At 38.5% G+C, this 25,871-nt stretch overlaps 2 protein-coding genes and 2 pseudogenes across 3 annotated transcripts; all 4 read right to left on the reverse strand.

Moving 5' to 3' along the window:
* Window positions 1-1,583: 1,583 nt before the first annotated feature.
* Window positions 1,584-24,118, reverse strand: LOC117496859 (uncharacterized protein C9orf85 homolog). Of its 2 annotated transcripts, none has more exons than XM_034148673.1 (4): window positions 23,995-24,118; window positions 21,295-21,401; window positions 20,590-20,703; window positions 1,584-2,085 (listed from the first exon to the last, which is right to left on the reverse strand). In XM_034148673.1, the coding sequence occupies exons 1-4, from the start codon at window positions 24,001-24,003 to the stop codon at window positions 1,788-1,790; spliced, it is 528 nt and encodes a 175-aa protein (XP_034004564.1). In that variant the 5' UTR covers window positions 24,004-24,118; the 3' UTR covers window positions 1,584-1,787. The 2 variants fall into 2 exon arrangements, with proteins under 2 accessions (XP_034004564.1, XP_034004563.1); XM_034148672.1 differs by lacking the exon at window positions 1,584-2,085 and adding an exon at window positions 19,504-20,061 and having other exon boundaries at window positions 23,995-24,111.
* On the reverse strand, window positions 3,594-5,959 carry LOC117496856 (interferon-inducible GTPase 5-like). Its single transcript, XM_034148667.1, has 3 exons — window positions 5,869-5,959; window positions 4,944-5,509; window positions 3,594-4,632 (listed from the first exon to the last, which is right to left on the reverse strand). Exons 2-3 carry the CDS (start codon window positions 5,500-5,502, stop codon window positions 3,995-3,997), a joined length of 1,197 nt encoding a protein of 398 aa, XP_034004558.1. The 5' UTR covers window positions 5,503-5,509; window positions 5,869-5,959; the 3' UTR covers window positions 3,594-3,994.
* Window positions 15,354-17,732, reverse strand: LOC117496860 (annotated as a pseudogene).
* Window positions 21,730-25,410, reverse strand: LOC117496857 (annotated as a pseudogene).
* Between the last annotated feature and the right edge of the window lie 461 nt (window positions 25,411-25,871).

Genomic DNA, 25,871 nt, shown 5'->3' on the forward strand with positions numbered 1-25,871 from the left:
AGTGTATGACTGCACTGCATCACAGCAGGGAAGCTGTAGCAGTGAACAAAATGTAAGGCTTCAATAATGTTGTGTTTTATCATTGGAATGTGAACACAATGGAGGTGAAAGATGTAAAGGTTTTTAAAGTGGCGAAGTTACAAAGCTGTAGTGGTGGAGTGGAGCGTTCCATATTGTGTTGGGCAGTAAAAAAAAAACATTGAAGATGGGTGTTGGGAATAACTTAAAAAAAATGTGAGACATAAACCATACGAGTCATTTTGAGGAACATGTTATACTTTTATTTGCAATAAAAATAAAATGGTATTGTATGATTTCCTTGTCCGAGATTAGGAAATCTAGTCCTCTGAGGGTAAATATAGATTGTGCATGACAGGCTCAATATTTCAGAGTCATTTCATGCAAAGCCTTAACTTCTGCTTTCAGTGAAACTTCAAGTCTCTATTAATTCAGTGATGTGAGAAGTTCGGTAGTTTGGAAACATAAAATTCAAATGAATGTCATTAAAGGTAGGGTAGGTAAGTTTGAGAAACTGTCTCGAGATCGCTAGAATTTGAAAATACACAACCGGAGAAAATCTGCCACTTCCTTATAGAGCCCCTCCTCCAACACACACGAACGCGCACATGACCAATGAGGGCACGAGATAAGTTTGTGCACAGATGGAAGGCTGACAGGCAGGTAGGCCATCCAGTTATTTTAGCCGGGCCGGCTAAAATGATTGGTCGTACTTTTTACAGTACTACAGCTTCCACAGATGACATTTTTTAATGGATTTTTTGTCAAAGCACTTAAGATATTCATTGCTATCGGGATGTTAAGAGCATTCCATGGAATATAACAAAAAGTGTATCTCGAGCCGGTTTCTCAAACTTACCTACCCCACCTTTAACAGGTTACTGTTTTTTCCTGTTCTTGTTACTCATCATCCTTATTCGTCTTGCAGATGACTTTGGGCAGCGTGCCTTGGTTGGGAAAGTGTGTATGGACAGGAACAATTCTGTGAAACATTACAAAGAGACCAATCAGGAGTCCCAGGACGATTAGCTTTTACTAAAATAGTGATACAATTGGTGTTAAGGAATAATTCTTCTAGATATCTAACCTTTTGCTCTGTGACGTTTTATGATCTACTCTGACGTCTGTTATCTCCTTTAAGGAAAGGCCTTGGTGCCATATGTGTTGTTGTCACCAGTTTGTGACCGGTCAACCAGTTAAAAGGTCTAGCATAGAGAGAGGCTCTTCAGAATTGACGTGGCAACTTTACCGTGTAGTCAGAACCTCTGACTCTTTGATATGTGATGTGAATCCTCCGGCCGAATACTCTGAATAAACCCATCAGTGTTTAACATCAAAGCTCCAACTCTCACCGTGTCTCCTTCCTGAGTCGGTGACTCCATGCATTACTACACAGAAGTTTCCTCCACAATTGGTACAGGACATGCGGCTTAATACAGAGTGACCCTTTTGAAACATTGCGTAACATTGATAATAGATTTCTCAAACTACCTTTAATGTACATGTTTTAATGACAGTACACTTATCCAGCTGGCAGGCAATCTTTGGAAATAATCTGGCGAATATGTTCTCATTTTTTTGTTTGTTTCTTTATATCAGAAAAGTCAGAAGATAGTGAAACATTTTGGTCCGTGTTCACCAAAGATACACAGTGAATTAGTTGGAAGCTTTTGTTAACTCAACTCAAACTAGGAACCTTTTTGTATTAGATTTGGTTAGCTGGGGGTATGGTCACCTCTCAAATCTCATACTTCACTTTAAACTCGTCCTTAGTCATTAAATCTGACTCGGAGTCGGGACACATCTGGGAGATCATCAGACGTGTTCTGCGTCTTCTTTGAGCCACTATGCAAGTCCTCTCTCTCTTCATCATCATCACTGTCTGAGACATCCAAGTCCTTCTTCGCTCGTACTCGCACTTTCTTTTTCTGTTCAACAACTTTTTCATCTTTCTTTTCTCCTTTTACTTCTCCTTCTCCTTCTTCTTCTTCTTCTTCTTCTTCTTCTTCTTCTTCTTCTTCTTCTTGTCCTCCTTCTTCATCATTATTGTCCCCTTCTGAGTTAATTCTGCACAGTGAGAGAAAAAAAAAAGTTAGATTTAGTGGCATCTGCGACTTTAAGTCTTACATGAGCAATGGCAAAATGATTGAGTGTTAAGGGCATTAAATGGAGAAGTAAAGACTGGAGCTAAAATGTTGTCATTAGTTGTTAAGACTAGGTTGCAATACATCCTTTTGTCCACAAGATGGCATACTTGCAGTAGAATTCACTGAATGTGCTTGACGGATATACTATGGCTACATATTAACAATAGGTGCGTTGTCCCAGGTAAGACAACAAGAGAGCTCGCCATAGCAAGGAGTAACCGGGCCTGATTTCTCAGTCCATCTTTTCACTACTCTCCATGGCGGGCACCAGAAATGTGTCACTCACGGTGCATGACCAATCATTGGCACCTATATGTTCTGTTCAAGTATGTTCCTGAAGAAGGATTATTAAGAGCTTCATTGCTTAATATACATAAAGTGAATCTATACTGCAAAGGCAGGATGAAAAAGATCAAGACATTACTTGAAAGCACTCCTTTGTGCATCAGTCAATCCTCACAGTAAATACAGAGCTAAATCCCAGACCAAATGCACGCTGAAGGCTCTTTGAGCATGTTTTCTCTCACTGATTGTGCGGTTATGTTAAATGTTTGTTGTTTGTGTTTCATGTATTTGTGTCTGGATATTTGTCTATGTTGGTGTTGGACATGGAGCTGCTGTGACGCAAGTCAAATTTCAGACTTGATCTGACTAATAAAGTAATATGGTATCGTATTGAATATCAGGTGAGGACAGGTGTGTCCACAAACCTAAACTTCAGGGATCGGAGGTAAATTACATTGTTTAGCAGACTATTTATGTTTCATGCTCTAAATTTGGATTCTGTGTTTTGCGACAACAATAGTGCTACAACTATTAGTAATTGTTGTCTTCCATTGACAGGAATTAATTCACAACACTTTTGATAATAAAATAAGATAAAATGGAACTTTATTAATCCCTGTTGGGAAATCCTGGCGTTTACAGCAGCAACCGGGTCAGAGTGAAAATCAGGATTCACACAAGGTAAAGAATAAAGATCAAATAGAATACAAATAATTATACAAAAGTAAAGTGATAAAGTGATAAAATAACTGTTGAACCAAGATATCATGGTCAAACGTTGATCAATAGAGACATGGCTTAAGTCATTGGACAAGAACAAAAGCCATATTCTGATGGTTTTTCAGATAACTGATTAAAAAAAGAAATGTTACTGATATTATTTGATGATGTGTTTTAGTTCATCACTGTCATCACTGAGGGGTAGTGATTCATCACAATCATGTACTGTACAGGCTGCAACAATATAATTCATCATTGTTGGTTAAGATAGTTTGAAATAGAAATCAAAAAACATTATGTGTCTAATATCCTGTCTTTAACTTGTGTAACTAACATTTCATGGTACAGAGGCTCATAATGATTACTACTAGTAAATCTAGAATACAGAAACTTTTAATACCTACAATCATGAAAGACAAAGTGTACGATACATTTCCAAGATTTTATTTAAGAAAGAGTTTTTTTTTAAATCACAAAATTAATTCTACAGTGTTTTGCATTAAACAGTCTTATATACAAAAAAGTAAATGTTTATGTATTGAAAGGATACCAGGGCATGTTTTAATGTGCTTTCAAGCTATACAAGATTTATCACTACATATGCATTAATATCAGTTAAACACAACCTACAACGAGACCATTGGATGGAATGATCAACTACAAAACTTATATTTTATTGTTCAGCTAGGATACAAGATTATTATTTGCTTGATTTTTTTAAATGCAATGCAATGCAATCCCCTCACACAATTATTACAAAATGTCTTGAGTAGAACGCAGTTTTATATGTGACATTAAGTGCCATTGCCATTCACTTTAAAATATCAACCAGAGCTGTTTGAACCCAGGGCCTTCTTGAATACCCTCTCAGCATCCTCAGCGAGCATGTTGAGGCAATCCTCGAGAGCTTTGTAGGTGCAGGTAAAAGATAAGGCCGCTGCTACTGGTATTCCTAATAATGGAATAAATCTGGACACTTCCTCTGCTGCCAGTGAAGCAACTTGAAACCCAGACACTACCAGCAGTTTCATAATGACCTTTTTGTTTATTACACCTGCAGACAGGTTTGAGGTCGTCACTGCTCTGAGATCAGTCAAAGGCACGCCTGATTTAAGAGCAAGATTTTCCATTGACTTGCTGTCAAGACCAAAAGTATGTTTGTACTTATTGGTGGCTTTAACCAGAATGGCTATATCAACAGCAACAGAGAGCCCAGGAGCTGGTACAGCTGCTGTGAGTGCAGATAAAGAAGCAAGGTACTTTATTTTTGCCTTGAGAGCTTCTTTCTTCTTGCAGATGATCTCACAATGAACATTGGGCATGGCTAACAGCAGAGTGTCTCTCTTGTGTTCAGGAAGCTCTTTCTCCAGGGTATTTGTTAACAGGTGGAAGTCATACAGGTGGAGATGAAAGCTGGACACCAGGAAGACTTGTGGAGACTCAATCTTGTGTTTTAGAAGACCTGTGTCACACACACAGAACAGCAAAGTTAATTCAAGATGATGAAATTGAAACCAAGTTAGAAAAATTCCCAGCAACCATCAGCAGGACAGACAAAACAATGGGTTATTTGTTTAAAATCTGAGAGGATGATCTGTCACATGAACAAACCATTAATGCAGTATTCAAACAACTCATTTTATAAACTTTTATAAACCTTGTAAGCTCCTGTAAAGTAACATTTTGGTTGTTTTAAAATTAAACAGTGTCTACCTGTGACCCTTGTTGCCAAAGATTTTAGGTTTTAGGCATGTGTCATTTCTCCAAACTTACCATCAACGCAGTTTTCTCTTATGATTGAAAGAGTCTTTTCTGCGTTGAACTCGCTCTGAGTTTCTTCTTCATCCCGCATGTTATGGTCAATCTTTGAGCGAACAAAGTAGAACTTCTTCTTCATCTTCTGGATCTCCAGAGCAAGTTTCCCATCATTTTCTCTGAAGCGATCAGCTGAGATGATGATGAAGAAGTCAAATCTTTCAAAGCCAACATGCTCCAGGTACTCGGCAGCTGGAACATTGGTGGTGCCAATACCAGGAAGATCCCACAGTGTAACATTGGGAAAGTTTGGATGGGGGTATGGGTTGACCTCCATGGTGGTTTCTACAACACCAGTAGGGGCTGCTGCATCACTCTTATCCTTCTTGTCTAAGCCTCTAAAGGCATTAACAAAGGTGGATTTACCAGAGCCACACTCTCCTGTGATGGCGATGTTTAGTGGAATGTTATCCTGCTCTTCCAAATAAGCCTTGATCTTTGCAGTTGCTGCGGGGACATTGGTTTGCAGCAATTCTTTAAATGTATCTATGTATTCTTTACCTAATGGATCCTCCATAGCTCTCCTTGAAAAATAAAAATAAACAGAATGTCATCTCACTATTTTCATTTGGTGACCTGAGCATTTAAAAAGACATCCTGTTTAATCAAACTTACAGAAACAATGAGTTTGATAATAACACAATTACAATATCCAAACTTTACATAAACATTTGTGTTTTCTAAAAAACTGTGAAGTCTACAATGAAAGCTTAAGAACTGTCCTAAAACCCTAGAATAGCCATTGTGAACTCAAGATTCTTAATAGGTTACATAAAAAAACAAAAGTCAAAGCATAAAAGATAAACATGCAATCAGTGAGCAAAAGTCACACAGTCAGAAACAATTCATTTGATTAAACACTCATTTGAAATATATGCCTTACCGTATGATGCACCTGCAACTTTGAAACTCAGCAAGAAAGTTGAACTTCTTTGCTGCGCTGTTGTATGGGTTCACATTTTAAAGAGTTCCGCTCCTTAGACACTGAATGAAGTGGCCAATTAAACCTTCTCCTGCAGTGAGTGACAGAATCTAAACCAATCAGTGTTCATCATGTTTCCTTTCTTTTTCCTTGTTCAGTTAAAGCAGCTGATTTACAAGAAATAAAATAATAAGAATTTGTTTACATCATGCATGATCATTTTCTTCTAGATAAGTGTATGACTGCACTGCATCACAGCACTCTGCAGGGAAGCTGTAGCAGTGAATAGAAATGTAAGGCTTCAATAATGTTGTGTTTTATCATTGGAATGTGAACACAATGGAGGTGAAAGATGTAAAGGTTTTTAAAGTGGTGAAGTTACAAAGCTGTAGTGGTGGAGTGGAGCGTTCCATATTGTGTTGGGCAGTAAAAAAAAACCATTGAAGATGGGTGTTTGGAATAACTTTTTAAAAATGTGAGACATTCATAAACCATACGAGTCATTTTGAGGAACATGTTATACTTTTATTTGCAATCAAAATAAAATGGTATTGTATGATTTGATTTCCTTGTCCGAGATGTGTTTCTAATATTTAGCTGATGCTCAGTCATATACGTGCATAAAACACTCAGGCTCTAAAGTTGAATCAACAGCTATTTGATGCAGGATGCTTGTATTAGATTAAGAGGAACTGATAAGTAGTCCTCTGAGGGTAAATATAGATCGTGCATGACAGGCTCAATATTTCAGAGTCAGTTCATGCAAAGCCTCAACTTCTGCTTTCAGTGAAACTTCAAGTCTCTATTAATTCAGTGATGTGAGAAGTTCGGTAGTTTGGAAACATAAAATTCAAATGAATGTCATTAATGTACATATTTTAATTACAGTACACTTATCCAGCTGGCAGGCAATCTTTGAAAATAATCTGGCGAATATGTTCTCGTCTTTTTGTTTGTTTTGGTTATCTTTAAATCAGAAAAGTCAGAAGATAGTGAAACATTTCGTGGTGTTGTTGCAGGAAGTCCCGGCGGAGAATACTTTTGCGCCGGGACTTCCTGCAACAACACCACGCCGTTATCGTGATTCTGATTGGCCAGAAGACATTATCAAAGATGTTCTATTGAGAAGACGATCACTACGTGACAAAAGTTTTGAAAACCGTTTCTAGTCTTTGGTATTCTTGTTTTTGGCGTGAGAATAGTTTGGGCAGTGTGAGAGCGTGAGATTGAGAGTGAAAGCGTGTGTCACACGCCAGATGCGTGAGAGTTGGCAACCCTGCCATCGATACAACATTACGTGTTTATAGAAATCAACACGTAATGAAATAAGACCCCACGGTTTGATGATTGGTAGGTGTGTGGGCTGTCTTTCATTTTGACACACAGAACAATGGGGGCTATCCACCCTTATCCACAATGTAAAGTAATTCACACAGCCTCTTCCCTCTTCTCTCTGTGAGGAGCAGCAGGTTCAGCTTTCAGAACAAAGTAACACAAAACTAAAATGGCATTCATTTTTTTAAATATGTCGTGTAGTAATAGATTTGTTTATTTTTCTTCTCAAGAGAGTACCAGAATGTGTATTTTATGTTAGTATTTTTAAAAATCTCCTGGGGGAGAATCCCCCGAAACCCCCCTGCAGGGGTTGGGTTTTCAGCATGTCAACTCTTTCACTTGTGGGGAAATTGCAGGATTGGCTCCAGGTCGCCCTTTTTATTTACTACAAGACAAATGTGCCTTTTTATTTCATACAGTTCAATTTGGATTGAGAGAGACAGGGAAATAATCTAAACCTCACGCGTGGCGTTTCACTGTCGGGGGGAGCGTGTATGTAATTACATTGCAAATACTAACTTGAGCCCCACCACGGTATGGGTTAGCCCTACCATAGATTACCCAACAAAAATACTTTGGAGCCGCAACTGCCGACCCGTATTGCGCATGCGCAGATCTAAGGTCCAGTAGAAATGATAAAAAAGTAAAAGTCTGCTGCTTATTGTTCTACTAGGCCAAAATAGAGTCAAAGAGTATATGAGAGTGAGCAGTGGCGAGCCGTGAGCTTTATACCTAGGCCCTCTGACCCCCACCCCTTCCCTCGAAAAAAAGAAGAAAAAAAGAGTTATTACGTCACAGCGTATACTTCAGCGGAATATCAAAACAACGGCCCAGGGTGCAAAACGCATCAATGACAGCGACCCTCTACCACACAAAACAACACCTGGGAACCCAATTTGTGTTCTTTGACATTGAAAAGGATATTGCATTGTGTTTGTTACTTTCGTTGCAGTTGTATGTCTTAAAGGGCCCATGTCATGGCCATTTCCACTGATCATAATTACATTGTTGAGGTATACTAAAATAGATTTATACTGTGCAATTTTCCAAACTCACATTGGTTTCGCATACAGCATCTCTGTCAAGCATGTGTATTCAGCAGTATTCACTTTCTCCACTAAACGACTCGTTGGAGCTCTTGCCCCCCCCCCCCTCCCTGTGAGCCTAGTGTGCTCCGATTGGTCAGCTCGGCCACTCGTTCTGATTAGTCAACCACCAGAGAGGCTGCGCCCATGTCAGTGCTTTTCCCGGCTGCTCTCAGCGTAACATCAGTCTTATCATGGCGTCGGTACAGCGGTATATTTTATATACATATATATTTTTAACTGTTGTTATAGAAGAGTGTGACGGCCTCAGGGCCTTTGTCTTACGGTGGGGTGGAGCTGAAGAGGGTAATCAGCGCGATCACGGACACCTCCGTAGCCGGTGCTATTAATCCCAGCGGCCCGGAGTCTCTCTCCAAAGCGGCTGCAGAAGGACGAACTGAGCGACCCTCTCCCCTCGACCACCTGTCTCTGCATTTACTACAATAAATGTGCCGTGGTTTTGTAAACTCGTGTATGTCTCCTTGTCTTTCCGTTGTGGCCTACGAGCTACTCTCATAACAAAGAGTAAGTTATTTTTACCCGTTATAAACTACTACTGTTTGATGAGAAATCAAATCATGGTTTGCTATATATGAATTCAGGGAAGAAAGGATAGGCCTACTAAGTATTTCCATTAAACTTTATTTTTAGAAATGTACAAAATGAACATAAATATACATATATACACGGTATATCATCCATTCCTCCTCCTCGCATCTTGCCTGCGCACAGTCGGTGCGGTGCCTTTTAGCACCCTCAGTAGTAGTAGAATCCCTTCCCCGTCATGGATTGTCCGCCAGGATCTGGCTGGACGAAATCAAATGCAAATCACAAAATATTAGAGAAACTTAGTTGTTTTAGATTCGTTAGTAGTAGTTGTGTAATGAACAGCTTGCCTGCTAATATGCTAACCTAGCTTTGTTTACCTTGGTAGCTAACACGATATGAACGTTAGCTTGGAGGAAAGGCAACTATAATGCAGTGTAATAAAACTACTATGAACAAAAGCTAGTGGTTCATATTAGGCTAGCAATAACGTGTTTATAATTGCAATCGTATACGGGTATTCTGCTACGTTCGGTCATACAATGTAACTTGCATGAATACATTGTTTTGCGCTAGCATACAGCTAGCCTCGTTAGCTACATGCAGTATATGTACTGTCACAATGTACGGTAAATCACAGTACAGTATACTGTATGAGTATTCCGTGTGTGTGACTGCAGACATTCTCCTGCCATGACAAACATGTAAGGCCATCTGCTGACATTGTAGTTGATATATTTAAACGCTAGCAACGTAGCATCACAAAAATGTTTTTCTGACCGAAACTAGCTCTAGCTCCGTGTGTTAGATCGCTACGCCAGCTATAATGTAATTACGTTTCGCGACTGACCGGCAAATCACCCGGAGTATACTGTCAATAGGTATTTTGTGTGTGAATGCAGACATTCTCCTGCTATGAGATACATGTATGCAAGGCCATCTGCTGATATTAGAGTTGATATATGGAAACTCTAGCAACTTAGTTAGCACTGTGTCAATGGCTTAGCAGTCCAACACAGTTTACACATTTAAACAGTCTTGTTTGATAAATACACAAATAACAATGCAAACTTACAGGTTGTATACCCAGATCTTCCCCTGCTCCAAACGGTCCAAACAAGCTGTGCATATCCGGCCTCAAACTGGGCAATGTTTTGGAAGCTTTCGTCTGTGAAATGCCGGTTCTTCGAACCTCTGGAGGAGGAACACGACGCTGCTGGTGTGGCCATAGCTCTTCGGGATTGGTCCATTTCGTTCCGGGTACCGCATGACATCAGGCGGTACCCGGAACTAAATGGAAGACTCAAATGGGCAGTGACGTATCTCCAACGAGGCGTTTTGGGGAGGTATTTTCTGTGTTAGAGTTTTACTCGCTACAGGGTGTACTTTGAGGGTTTTGACTCTGCACACCGTTTACATGCATAAAAACCTTCATAACACACAAGGGGACGGGTAATAACCGGAAAAGCATGACATGGGAGCTTTAAGTGTAATTTGGCATGCTTTTATTTTGAAGGCGAGTTCACGCTGTTGACAGGAAGTTGTTGTTGCTATGGAAACAAGAAAAGTTTCACAGCGGGCGGAACTTGTCATAAAGTCCGCGATAATAAAACCCACCCATTTAGAGGGAAGATATGATTGGTCAATTGTACTGTCATTTGACATTACTCTCTCGTTCAGTTAATATAGCGGGCCCTCTGTGACGGCTCGCCACTGAGAGTGAGAGTGTGTTAATTAATATATTTGGCAGTTTGGAGTAAGTCTGTAGATTTGTTTGTGTGTGTGTGTTTCATGTATAGGCCTCTCACGATAATTAATTTTGTTGGATACATTTTCCCGGAAATTATTGCGATAAACGATAATATTGTCGGCACCGTTGTATGACCATTTTAGACCACTGACATAATGATAATATATAATAATAATTCAAGTACATCCTTTCAAACTGCTAGTCACATCCTCATGTAAATGGCAATTTATCGAGGTCAGAAAAGTTCTCGAGTTCATTTTTATTTATCGTACGATAAGTCAATTAATTGCTTATCGCGACTGGCACACAATAAAACAGTGGAAACAAACATGTTTGACTTTCATTAGTGAATGAAACCCTGTGCCCTTTATAGTCTGTGTCCATTATTGTGTATTTGTATACATTGTATGTATATATATATCCTATATGTGTCTGTTAAACTTGACTCAACTTGAAAATATCATCTGGTGCGACCAAATATCATGTGGTGCGACCAAATATCATTTGGTGTGACCAAATATCATTTGGTGCGACCAAATATCATGTGGTGCGACCAAATATCATTTGGTGCGACCAAATATCATTTGGTGTGACCAAATATCATGTGGTGCGACCGTTTTAGAAGTGTAATTATGAATAAAATATGTCATACATTGTCAGTTTTTATGCTTTAATATTCATTTGAGGATTTATATACTTATAGTACTTTACTTTAGACTCATTATGAATAATTTTTATGCAACTTTATTCGTCTTTGAAAAAATTGTTAGGGTTATGGTTAATATATCATGAAATTAGAGCAATTAATTACATTATTGTAATCATTATGAATGAATGTTTATGTATTTATTTATTTGTAACTGTTTTATTCTATTTGAACAGATGCCACTGTCAAGTAAAATAAAAAGCGCTTGCCATAGGCAGCGTGTTAATTCTGACCCTGCAGCAAGAGCTGAGTACCTTGCAAGGAGAAGAGAAAGGTATGTTGTGTTGTTGCTTTTCCTTTTTTGTTAACATTTTCATCTTCTCTGTCATCTATCAACCATTCGAGATAAAATAGGCTATTCATCATAGATAAATGGCATGATGCGATACATTTTGTTTATTTATATATGTTTCAGCTACCAGAGAAGGAAACAGTAGGGAAAGATTCCATATGTTAAGGCAAGTGAGCTGTCAGAGAGAGAGAGAAAGAAACAGAGAGAGAAATGGAGGGCTGCATCCAGTACTTACAGGGAAAGGAACAATATGGCAAACCCTTTGCTTGACCTTACACCACCATCTATGGAGAACTTTTCAGATGTAGAACAAGAACAGCCAGAAAATGCAAGACAATCTATGGTGGACCTAATACCCCTAAATGAAACTTTTAATCCCCCATCATCTTCCACACCAGAGGAAAAGAAGAAAGTTACTACATCTTCTGCAGAAAGGCGTTGCAAAACACTTCAGAAAGAGAAGTATAAAATAAAAAAGCAGGTGTTACATCTTAGAAAACAGCTTGCAAAAATGAGAAGACTTAAAGAAAGATTTCGAAAGAGTGGAAAGAGGTTAATGGCAAGAGAGAGAGTGGGCTTAAGAGGGGGAAAAAAGCTAAAAGGGCCCAACAAATCGGCTCAGAGAGAGCAAGCTGTTGTCCATTTTTTGTCCAGAGACGAAAACAGTCGTCTGTTGCCAGGGAAAAAAGACACTATCACGAAAAACAAAAAGAAAATGCAAAGGAGGGTTCTAACCAAGCCCCTTACTGAGCTCCATGCCCAGTACAAAAAAGAGGTCAAAGAGCATCTCTCAATGTCATACAGACAATTTGTGAGGAGGCGGCCTTTTTACATCACAGAGCCAAAAAATAGAGATAGAGAAACATGTGCATGTGTGGAACATGAGAATGTCCGCCTCTTGGTTAACAAACTTGCTACTAGAGGGTTGCTTAAAACAACCAGCATCTCAGAATTGTTAAGTATGATTGTGTGTGATCGTAAAAATAAAGCATGCATGGACCGCGAATGTCCCACTTGCTGCTTTGAAGAAATAGAAATTCCTGAGACAGAGTGTGGCGAAGTTTCTTGGGATCAATGGGAGCGTGTCACATCAACAAAAGGAGAGAAAAACTTTGCAAATGTTTTAAAGCAGACATACACAGGGACAATCCAGAAGTTAACAGAGTTGTTCCAGAAAAAGCTTGAACATATAGCCATTCATCAATTTAATTGGATACACCAAACAGAACAGTTTTGTGACCTCAAACTAAATCTCACTGACACTGAAGCAGTTCTACACATTGATTTTTCAGAGAACTATTCATGTAAGATGAGTACTGAAATACAGGCCTACCATTTTGGAGGCAGCAGAAAGCAAGCCACATTACACACTGCTGTACTCTACACAGTCAATGGCACTAAGTCGTATGCCACACTGTCGGACAGCCTCCGCCATGATGAGCAGGCAGTGTGGGCCCACCTGGAGCCCATACTGAAAGAGCTTTGGGCAACCTGCCCCCAGATTACAGTATTACATGTAATCAGTGATGGGCCCTGTACACAGTACAGGAACAAAGCAAACTTTTACCTCCTCAGCACTGTTCGCTTCCTTTCTAATTTCACACAAGTTACATGGAACTACCAAAGAGGGGGCGACCTACAGACTCCACTGGATGTTTATGAGATGCGTGCAAAAAAAACTGGCTCAGCTATTACTAATATTACTAATAATTGAAAAATATGATGAGCTGATTCCAGGCAAATTGGCAACAGTGAAGGGCACTTTAAAGATTCACCAGGTTTTGTCTGTAGAAGCTGGTAAAATAAGTCACAGGCAGGTTTCATGCTTTTGCACACATGCAGAAATGAAGCCATGCTCATGTTATCAGCCACAACTGGTAGACATGAGGAACACCGAGAGCCACTCTAAGGATTTGGTAAGCACTCCTAATCCACCAAGGCAACACGCCAGTGTAAAAGACCTCAGTGGAAAGTTTGTGATTGTTACCTATGATGAACTTCCCTATATAGGTCAGGTCCTTGAGGTTGTGGAAGAAGAGGTCCAGGTTAGCTGCATGCGGCAGTCAGGTGAAAAGAATTTATTCATGTGGCCACAAATTCTTGACATCATTTTCTACGATAGGAAAGATGTTCAATCTGTCATCGCAGAACCTGAGCCAGCAACCTCACGATTCTCTAAATTGAGCAGCCAAGATTGGGTAAAGTTCAATAGTGCCTGGGGTTGAAGAAAGGCCCGAACATAGGCAATCCTGTAACTCATTTGAAGCAAGGGTAATAATAATATCAAATTAAATGTTGGTTCATATTGTGCACTTCACTTAAATCTGTAAAGTAAAACATTACATGATTTGTTAATACATGGTTTTTAACAATGTTATATCCTACTAAAAGCCATACTTTTTTTGTTAAATGAAATGCTTTTTGTAAAAAGTCATACATTTGTACTGCTTTAAATGTTTGAGATAAAATGTATTTCAAAAATGTTATTGAAATGTTGTTATTCCAAAATGTGAACAACATGTGTTTGAACTCAACATTTTGTATGGTTATTTATTGTTTGTATGATCTTTATGTCATTTGGAGCGACCACTGATCATGTGGTGCGACCGTCTTTTGCCTTTACTGTATTTAAATAGAAAGAATGTATGAAATGTCTATCAATTAAAAAGTGATCACTGATACAGTATGCTTGAGTGAATTGTATTGTTTTAACATTTATCTCAGTTTTATTTTATTTACAGGAAAAATAAGCCCATCAACTTCATTTAAGATGATCATTTTGACATTATTTAACCAAAATATAAGATTACTTTTAACAAAATCTCTAAAGAAATGCAAATTCCTTGTTTCTAAACTCTCAAAATGACTGACAACTTGTAAAAATAGTTACAAATGTTAAGGAATTTATTTAGTTTTATGAAAAAACATGGTCGCACCACATTACTTTTTATAAGGACGCGGCCATTTCATCTAGAAGAAAAAACACTTAAAATCACTTAAATATTATTTGTTATATGGATTTATGCGTGCTCAACATTCTGAATGTCATAAAAATGTTAATAGATATTCTTAATTTTTGCATTTTAAAAATGGCCTGTTGAAAATCAATAAACGTCATTGACCCATATATGCTAAGGTCCCGCTGCTGACACGACAGCAGTCATTTCGTGCGCATATGTGTAATTAAACCGAATGAAACCCATGATATCAAAATCTCACTCCAGCCAGGTACCCAAAGTTGGCAACCCTGTGTAAGTAACCTTATCAAAGGTTTCACTTTATGGAGACATTTATTACGTGGAAATGTGGCTTGTTGGAAACAAATGCTGTCTCATATCCTGCAATAAAGACACAGAATATATTTGAATCTAATCTACTTTCTGTGAATGAGAAGAACAAACATATTATTTGTTCTATCCGTGTAACAGAAAGTGTTCTGTCTGATGTTGAACATCTTAAAATGCAAAACTGAGCAAAAACTATAACTTCATAAAATACATTTTAATGATAAACTTTTATTTATTTATTTATTTTATTGTAGGTTTTGGATGCCTTAAGTTTTTAGGTTGTTTTAAGTGTTTTTTAAGTTTGGCCTTTGCAAACGGTTACTAGGCTCTATTAAGGTTGGATTTTGCAGACGATTACTACATTAAATAGGTGAAACCTAGCAGTTGCTATCTTCATTAACAGAAAGCAGTGGCAAGAAATAACTCATTTGTAACTCACTCAAGCGACATTTATATGGTTCATTCTGTATTCAAAAGTGTCCTTCCTTTTGAGCACGGACTCTGTGGTTTCCTGCTTCAATGCACCTCATGTGACCATGCTGGCTTTTACATCTTCAACAGTGCAAGTTATAAAAAACAGAGAATGATAAACCTGAAGCAATATAAACTGTAATGAACATGTACTTATTTATATACTTATTTAAACATTGAATGTCACATTACACATCACATGACATACCACAGGTCCTTTGCAGGTCTCATTCTCGTAAACATTTTTTTCCTGGCAGAAATGAACACACAGCATTCGCACTAATTAAGATGAAAAAAAGACAATTGACAATTGTATTGACAGTCCCCTCTGAGCCTCTATTATTATTTGCTTGATTTAAAAAAAATACAATGCAATGCAATCCCCTCACACAATTAACACAAAATGTCTTGAGTAGAATGCAGTTTTATATGTGACATTAAGTGCCATTGCCGTTCACTTTAAAATATCAACCAGAGCTGTTTGAACCCAGGGCCTTCATGAATACCCTCTGAGCATCCTCAGCGAGCATGTTGAGGCAATCCTTGAGAGATATGTAGGTGCAGGTAAAAGAGAAGGTCGCTGCTGCTGGTATTCCTATTAATGGAATAAATCTGGACAGTTCCTCTGCTGCCAGTGAAGCAACTTGAAACCCTGACAGTAAGCAGCAGTTTCATAATGAGCTCTTTGTTTATTACATCTACAGACAGGTTTGAGGTCGTCACTGCTCTGAGATCAGTCAAAGGCACACCTGATTTAAGAGCAAGATTTGCCATTGACTTGCTATCAAGATCAAAAGTATTTTTGTACTCATTGGTGGCTTCAACCAGAATGGCTATATCAGCAGCAACAGAGAGCCCAGGAAGCTGGTACAGCTGCTGTGAGTGCAGATAAAGAAGCAAGGAACACTATTTGTGCCCTGAGAGCTTCTTTCTTCTTGCGGATGATCTCCAAATCAGCATTGGGCATGGCTAACAGCAGAGTGTCTCTCTTGTGTGCAGGAAGCTCTCTCTCCAGGGTCTTCGTTAACAGGTGGAAGTCATACAGGTGGAGATCAAGGCTGGACACCAGGAAGACTTGTGGAGACTCAACCTTGTGTTTTAGAAGACTTGCGTCACACACACAGAACAGCAAAGTTAATTCAAGAGGATGAAATTGAAACCAAGTTAGAAACATTCCCAGCAACCATCAGCAGGACAGACAAGAAAATGGGTTATTTGTTTAAAATCTGAGAGGATGATCGGTCACATGAACAAACCATTAATGGCCAGTATTCAAACAACTCCTTTTATAAACTTTTATAAACCTTGTAAGCTCCTGTAAAGTAACATTTTTTTTGTTTTAAAATGAAACAGTGTCTACTTGTGACCCTTCTTACATTTTTTGAGCGAACAAAGTAGAACTTCTTCTTCATCTTCTGGATCTCCAGAGCAAGTTTCACATCATTTTCTCTGAAGCGATCAGCTGAGATGATGATGAAGACGAAGTCAAATCTTTCAAAGCCAACATGCTCCAGGTACTCGGCAGCTGGAAAATTGATGGTGCCAATACCAGGAAGATCCCACAGTGTAACATTGGGAAAGTTTGGATGGGGGTATGGTTTGACCTCTGTGGTGGTTTCTACACAACCAGTAGGGGCTGCTGCATCACTCTTATCCTTCTTGTGTAAGCCTCTAAAGGCGTTAACAAAGGTGGATTTACCAGAGCCAGACCTCTCCTGTGATGGCGATGTTTAGTGGAATGTTATCCTGCTCTTCCAAATAAGTCTTGATCTTTGCAGCTGCTGCGGGGACATTGGTTTGCACCAATTCTTTAAGGTGCTTAAGTTGTTCATTATCAAATGGATTATCCATAGCTCCTTGAAAACACAAAGAAAATGATTTCACTATTGATTTGGTGGATAGCAGCATTTACAAGCAGCACGTTTACTCTTATCCAACCCTAGATAAAATACAATAAATATCATAACATTGTAAATGTATTACCCAAAATTAGCAGAATGAATACGTCAGTTTTCCAAACATGTGTAGGTTACTCTGTAAACTTAAATACTGGGTCCCAATCCCTTCAATAGCCATTGTTAACTCTTTACAAAAGACTATTAAAATGCTACATGTCAGTGTCACACAATTCAAAGCAAGGACTAAGCAATGGAAAGTCACAAATATTGGCTGAACATTCAACAGGTGCAGCTTTAACAGTCATAAACAATACATTGGTATACACAATAACTAAATACATGTCTTACCGTATGATGCACTTGGAACAGTGCTTCTCTAAAAGAAAGTTGAACTTGTTTTTCTCCGCTATTACGGGTTCACCTTTTTAAAAGGTCAGCTTCTAGACACTGAATGAAGTGACCAATTAAATGTTTCCTTCAGTCAGCGACAGAGAATCTAAACCAATCAGTGTTGTTTCCTTGTCTGCGGTTTCAGTAAAGTCACCTGGTTTACAAGAAATGGGGGGAGGGTGTGTTTATTTTTCTTCTAGATAAGTGTATGACTGAACTCAGGGCCGTCCCTGGTCAACTTGGGACCAAGCGACATTGTGAGATGAGGGCCCCCCCCCCCACCGACAGGAGTGACCATTTTTTTTTTGGAAACAAGTACTTTGCAAATATAATTCCTGTTTATTACTATTATCAACAGTTACTTTTGTATACAGTGAGGTAAATGGTAAATGTGCATGTATGTCGTTCAGTATGCATTTACAGGTGAATACGTCTGCATTTCCTGGATGCAAAGTCATCGACAAGGTCATCGTATGACAGCTGCTGTGCCAACTGTGCGTTGATGCTTATGAGAGCCAGGCCACTTAAGCGTTCTTGTGCCATTGACGACCGGAGGTACGTCTTCATAAGCTTCAGTTTGGAAAAGCTTCTCTCAGCAGACTCAACTGTAACAGGAAAAGTTACTGCAATGCGGAGGGCAATCCAGAGATTTGGGTACAGTTCCTGTAACTCACTTTTGTGGAGAAATGACAACATCTCCAGAGCAGTTTTTTGTAGTGGCATCTTTGGGAGGTTGATGATCTCCTGGACCAATGCAGACAAGAAATCCATCATTCAAGCAGACTTAAGATATGTTTTGATCTTAATAGTGCACTACAGAATGAATATAGTGAAAATACTAGCCTCAAAAAGATTCAAATATAATTAATGCAAATAAACTACTTCTACTAATAATAATAATCACAATCATAATCAATTCAATAATATAAATACTATATTATTTTATTATAATATAGTTGTAATAGTCAAGACAAAACATGCTTATTACATGCTCAAAAACTGATATTTCTTAAATCTGTATTCAAATGTAGTTCCCTCTGTCAGCAATGTATCAACAACTACACACACATTTTTGCGGGGTGCACGGAGAACTGCACACAAGCCGAGCTCATAAGCCGAGGTCCCCTGCGCGAGGCCCCCTGTGCAATGTGAGGCCCCATGCAGCCTGCACGATCGGCCTGTAGGGAGGGGCGGCCCTGACTGCACTGCATCACAACACTCTGCAGGGAAGCTGTAGCAGTGAACAAAATGTAAGGCTTTAATACTGGTGACAGGCGGTGTGCAGCTTTTTATCATTGAAATGTGAACACAATGGAGGTGAAAGATGTAACGTTTTCTCAAGTGGCGAAGTTAAAAAGCTGTAGTGGTGGAGTGGAGAGTTTCACAATTTGTACGGCAGTAATAACAAAAATTGGAGATGGGTGTGTACATTCATAAACCATACGAGTCATTTTGAGGAACATGTTATACTTTTATTTGCAATAATAATGAAATGGTATTGTATGATTTCCTTGTCCGAGATGTGTTTCTAATATTTAGCTGATGCTCAGTCATATACGTGCATAAAACACTTATAACACAATCCAATTTTCTTCTGAATCAAACGTCAGGCTCTAAAGTTGAATCAACAGCTATTTGATGCAGGATGCTTGTATTAGATTAAGAGCAACTGATAAGTAGTCCTCTGAGGGTAAATATAGATCGTGCATGACAGGCTCAATATTTCAGAGTCAGTTCATGCAAAGCCTCAACTTCTGCTTTCAGTGATACTTCAAGTCTCTATTAATTCAGTGATGTGAGAAGTTCGGTAGTTTGGAAACATACAATTCAAATGAATGTCATTAATGTACATGTTTTAATGACAGTACACTTATCCAGCTGGCAGGCAATCTTTGAAAAATAATCTGGCGAATATGTTCTCATATTTTTGTTTGTTTCTTTAAATCAGAAAAGTCAGAAGATAGTGAAACATTTTGGTCCGTGTTCACCAAAGATACACAGTGAATTAGTTGGAAGCTTTTGTTAACTCAACTCAAACTAGGAACCTTTTTGTATTAGATTTGGTTAGCTGGGGGTATGGTCACCTCTCAAATCTCATACTTCACTTTAAACTCGCCCTTAGTCATTAAATCTGACTCGGAGTCGGGACACATCTGGGAGATCATCAGACTTGTTCTGCGTCTTCTTTGAGCCACTATGCAAGTCCTCTCTCTCTTCATCATCATCACTGTCTGAGTCATCCAAGACCTTCTTCGCTCGTACTCGTACTTTCTTTTTCTGTTCAACAACTTCTTCATCTTTCTCTTCTCCTTTCTCTTCTCATCTTTCTCTTCTCCTTTTACTTCTCCTTGTCCTTCTTCTTCTTCATCATTATTGTCCCCTTCTGAGTTAATTCTGCACAGTGAGAGAACAAAATAAGTTAGATTTAGTGGCATCTGCGACTTTAAGTCTTACATGAGCAATGGCAAAATGATTGAGTGTTAAGGGCATTAAATGGAGAAGTAAAGACTGGAGCTAAAATGTTGTCATTAGTTGTTAAGACTAGGTTGCAATACATCCTTTTGTCCACAAGATGGCAGACTTGCAGTAGAGTTCACTGCATGTGCTTGACGGATATACTGTACATATTAACAATGTTAAGTAACTTAATAACATACATACGATGTAGTCCTCCTTGCAGATAAAGAACCACATCTCATGCACACTGTGTGACGACACATGCTATGAATGGCTCATTAAGGAGCAACTACTGGCAATTTGGGAAGGAAACACATTGGCTCTGAAGTAATAGATTATCCCAATCTCAAGCAGCAAAGTTGATAATTTACTTAAGATCAGAACAGAGAATGTAATTATCTATTTTACCCATGAATCTGCACACAGACAACATATACACACAAAAAAAATATATGATGCACTCACGGAATAACAATTTTCTCTTTCTTCCCACACTTGCAGCAGATGTCTAGCTCCAGAGAACAGGGCTTACAGAGGATGTGGTATGCATCCTTCACTGTCCTCTGAGCACACTTGATACTGAAACAAGAACAATATACAAGCAGAAAGGTGATTCATTTTAGAATTGTAACCAAGCACAAATACCAAAATGCTTAACTAGACATATAAATAGGTAACACACATCTTGTTATAAAAAAGTGTAATACAATTGTTAATTGTACATTAACACGGAAAATCATCGCCGCTGTAAACTGTCTCAGACTACTGGTTTACACGAATAACTGCAGTGAATATACAAAGAATAGCACTGAAAATATTCAAAAAATGTGACAATTTGGGTACTTTGTGATGGATGCACATAATCTAGAGTTACCCATTCATTTCCTATGGCGGTCATTTCAGACAGGGAACACCATAGGTGTAACAAAGTTGACTAAACCACTCAAAATTCAATGTAAGTGATGATCAACCATGTTGTCGGTTTAAATGCCTACTGGGGAGGATATCATAAGGCAACACAATATTCATTGTTGATGAAAGAAGTACAGATGTCAGATTTGACCCAAAAACAGGAGGGTTCAAAATAAATTGAATAGAAATAGGCATAGACAGTAAATATATACAAACTTGTATCAGCAGTAAATCAAAGTGTACCTTAAGCTTACTTACCATTTTTTGGGTTGTGTCAGTGACTTGTACTTGTTGTACCTTACTCTCCACTCCAGAACACCCTTACAGTGTTTACAGAGCCCATCGTGGATCTTGGAGTTTGCTTTCTGTAATTCACAAAAGCAGAGTGATGGTGACAGGTTTTAAATTCCAGTGGACCTCAACACTGGTGCCAGGAAAAACAACTGCATTTACAGTAATAAACTGAAGAGAGAGAAGTAAATACATGTACTGTACAGGCTGCAACAATATAATTCATCATTGTTGGTTAAGATTGTTTGAAATAGAAATAAAAAAAACATTATGTGTCTAATATCCTGTCTTTAACTTGTGTAACTAACATTTCATGGTACAGAGGCTCATAATGATAACTACTAGTAAATCTAGAATACAGAGACTTGTAATACCTACAATCATGAAAGACAAAGTGTACGATACATTTCCAAGTTTTTATTTAAGAAAGAGGTTTTTTTTAAATCACAGAAGTAATTCTACAGTGTTTTGCATTAAACAGTCGTATACAAAAAAGTAAATGTTTATGTATTGAAAGGATACCAGGGCATGTTTTAATGTGCTTTCAAGCTATTCAAGATTTGTCACTACATATGCATTAATATCAGTTAAACACAACCTACAACGAGACCATTGGATGGAATGATCAACTACAAAACTTATATTTTATTGTTCAGCTAGGATACAAGATTATTATTTGCTTGATTTTTAAAAAATACAATGCATTGCAATCCCCTCACACAATTATTACAAAATGTCTTGAGTAGAATGCAGTTTTATATGTGACATTAAGTGCCATTGGCGTTCACTTTAAAATATCACACAGAGCTGTTTGAACCCAGAGCCTTTATGAATACCCTCTGAGCATCCTCAGCGAGCATGTTGAGGAAATCCTCGAGAGCTTTGTAGGTGCACGTAAAAGATAAGGTCATTGCTACTGGTATTCCTATTAATGGAATAAATCTGGACACTTCCTCTGCTGCCATTGAAGCAACTTGAAACCCTGACACTACCAGCAGTTTCATAATGAGCTCTTTGTTTATTACATCTACAGACAGTTTTGAGGTCGTCACTGCTCTGAGATCAGTCAAAGGCACACCTGATTTAAGAGCAAGATTTGCCATTGACTTGCTATCAAGACCAAAAGTATGTTTGTACTTATTGGTGGCTTTAACCAGAATGGCTACATCAACAGCAACATAGAGCCCAGGAGCTGATACAGCTGCTGTGAGTGCAGATAAAGAAGCAAGGTACTTTATTTGTGCCCTGAGAGCTTCTTTCTTCTTGCAGATGATCTCAAAAATGAGAGAGCAGAGCATCTCTCTTGTGTGCAGGAAGCTCTCTCTCCAGGGTCTTTGTTAACAGGTGGAAGTCATACAGGTGGAGATGAAAGCTGGACACCAGGAAGACTTGTGGAGACTCAATCTTGAGTTTTAGAAGACCTGTGTCACACACACAGAACAGCAAAGTTAATTCAAGATGATGAAATTGAAACCAAGTTAGAAAATTCCCAGCAACCATCAGCAGGACAGACAAAAAAATGGGTTATTTGTTTAAATACTGAGAGGATGATCTGTCACATGAACAAACCATTAATGCAGTATTCAAACAACTCATTTTATAAACTTTTATAAACCTTGTAAGCTCCTGTAAAGTAACATTTTTGTTGTTTTAAAATTAAACAGTGTCTACTTGTGACCCTTGTTGCCAAAGATTTTAGGTTTTAGGCATGTGTCATTTCTCCAAACTTACCATCAACGCAGTCTTCTCTTATGATTGAAAGAGTCTTTTCTGCGTTGAACTCGCTCTGAGTTTGTTCCTCTGCCCGCATGGTGTCATCAGTCTTTGAGCGAACAAAGTAGAACTTCTTCTTCATCTTCTGGATCTCCAGAGCAAGTTTCACATCATTTTCTCTGAAGCGATCAGCTGAGATGATGATGAAGAAGTCAAATCTTTTAAAGCCAACATGCTCCAGGTACTTGGCAGCTGGAAAATAGGTGGTGCCAATACCAGGAAGATCCCACAGTGTAACATTGGGAAAGTTTGGATGGGGGTATGGTTTGACCTCCGTGGTGATTTCTACACAACCAGTAGGGGCTGCTGCATCACTCTTATCCTTCTTGTCTAAGCCTCTAAAGGCATTAACAAAGGTGGATTTACCAGAGCCACCCTCTCCTGTGATGGCGATGTTTAGTTGAATGTTATCCCGCTCTTCCAAATAAGCCTTGATCTTTGCAGTTGCTGCGGGGACATTGGTTTGCAGCAATTTTTTAAATGTATCTATGTATTCTTTACCAAATGGATCCTCCATAGCTCTCCTTGAAAAATAAAAATAAACAGAATGTCATCTCACTATTTTCATTTGGTGACCTGAGCATTTAAAAAGACATCCTGTTTAATCAAACTTACAGAAACAATGAGTTTGTTAATAATACAATTACAATATCCAAACTTTACATACAAATATGTGTTTTCTAATAAACTGTGAAGTCTACAATGAAAGCTTAAGAACTGTCCTAAAACCCTAGAATAGCCATTGTGAACTCAAGATTCTTAATAGGCTACATACAAAAACACAAAAAGCACAAAAGATAAACTTGTAGGGAGACCAGGGACAGTTGTAACACGGGACAGTTGTAACGCCTTCAATATGTCCAATCACAAACAAGCTAGAGTGATGAAACTCACTCTGCACATGCTCAGTTAGATGGAAAGATTGCTGTGAAAAAAAGGAGCCACGTTTAAATCTCTCGCGAAAGATATTAGCAAAAGTGTGTTTCTGAGGTAAAACATTAACACAAATGATATGATGTATTTTTTGGATACTGTCTTGAGGTCAAATGTCTAGGAATCCAAACTAGTATTATTAGAATCACTGTTTTGTAAGCTAAACATATAACTAGCTAAATATGGGTCAAGCTAGCAATCAGGCAGGTTCACAGGGGGTGAAAACATGACTGGTGGTCCTGGGACGGTTGTAACACGGACCACCTGGGACGGTTGTAACATGGCACATTTACAATGATGGCTCATTTGCTCGAATGATCAATATTGTTGATTGGTGTGCATTGTCCCTGTAAAAATAAACAGAATAAAATACTGTACGTAAAGTGTGTGCGTGTGTTTACAGTATGCCAATTATCAGAAAGAGGAAGGAAGACAGGGGAGTGCCACTTCCTCTTCTGCAGAGGGCCTCAAATGAAGTTGAGAAGGGCAAATCAGTCAGGGCAGTGGCAAAGTCCCATGATATATGCCATGTCACCCTGTACTGGTTCCATAAAAAGAGGCTGAGGTTGGAGAGTCAGGGATCAAAATCACCCCAAAGAGTAGGCTACTGGACACCAAAGAAGGTGTTCCCAACAGAGCAAGAGATGCTTTTGAGAGACTACCTGATGGAGGCCGCTGATTTATACTATGGTCTCAGCTCAAAGGAGGCAGGTCTACATAATTAAGGTAGAATAGGCTATCTATACAGATGGAAGTGACTTTTACACCTGCCACAACTGTGAATCAGATTAATTCCATCCGGTGTTCTGTTTTAAGTTCTGTTCATTGTTCATTGTTTGTTGGAGGATGTGTGAAACCCCATTAAAATCTTGTTGCCTTAGAATTTGACAGCTTTCCCTCTTTTGTGTCATGTAGTGTGAAAAAAGGTAACCGTTATTAACATGTTACAACCGTCCCTGGCATGTGTTACAACTGTCCCTGTACACAGGGACAGTTGTAACAGTTGAGTTTAAAAAACAAAATACATTTTCCAACCTGTACTTATTTCATAGAAACATCTTAAATACATTGCTTCAGTAGTTGACACATTGAGAATGTATTATATAGCAAAATGGCTATCCTAGTGTAAATGGTTTTTGACTTATTGGGGAAAACCCAAAAAGTGTTACAACTGTCCCTGGTCTCCTAAGGAGTGAGCAAACTGGATAGTAAACGGTTGCAACTCTAACAGTCAGAAACAATTAATGTTATTAAACATTCATTTGAAATATATGCCTTACCGTATGATGCACCTGCAACTTTGAAACTCAGCAAGAAAGTTGAACTTCTTTGCTGCGCTGTTGTATGGGTTCACATTTTAAAGAGTTCCGCCCCTTAGACACTCAATGCAGTGGCCAATTAAACCTTCTCCTGCAGTGAGTGACAGCATCTAAACCAATCAGTGTTCATCATGTTTCCTTTCTTTTTCCTTGTTCAGTTAAAGCAGCTGATTTACAAGAAATGCATAGAGGAGGGGTCTGTTTACAGAGCACATTCTATTGTCACGACATGTTAGTAACCTTATCAAAGGTTTCACTTTATGGAGACATTTATTACGTGGAAATGTGGCTTGTTGGAAACAAATGCTGTCTCATAATATATCCTGCAATAAAGACACTGAAAATATTTTAATCTAATCATGAATATTCTTGTACTTTCTGTGAATGAGAAGAACAAACATAGTATTTGTTCTATCCGTGAAAGTGTTCTGTCTGATGTTGAACATCTTAAAATGCAAAACTGAGCAAAAACTATAACTTCATAAAATACATTTTAATGTGTTTCCCCGGTTTTATTAT

Source organism: Trematomus bernacchii, unplaced genomic scaffold (assembly GCF_902827165.1).
Source record: "Trematomus bernacchii unplaced genomic scaffold, fTreBer1.1, whole genome shotgun sequence".
Lineage (NCBI taxonomy): Eukaryota > Metazoa > Chordata > Actinopteri > Perciformes > Nototheniidae > Trematomus > Trematomus bernacchii.

Excerpts from the sequence above, each read along its gene's own strand:
- LOC117496856 (XM_034148667.1), bottom strand. The coding sequence starts at position 5,502 with ATGGAGGATCCATTAGGTAAAGAATACATAGATACATTTAAAGAATTG. Across the intron at positions 4,633-4,943 it reads AAGAGAAAACTGCGTTGATG|GTCTTCTAAAACACAAGATT; the intron begins GTAAGTTTGGAG and ends TGTGTGACACAG.
- LOC117496859 (XM_034148672.1), bottom strand. Across the intron at positions 20,704-21,294 it reads CTGACACAACCCAAAAAATG|TATCAAGTGTGCTCAGAGGA; the intron begins GTAAGTAAGCTT and ends TTCTTGTTTCAG. Across the intron at positions 20,062-20,589 it reads AAAGAGAAAATTGTTATTCC|AATTAACTCAGAAGGGGACA; the intron begins GTGAGTGCATCA and ends CTCACTGTGCAG.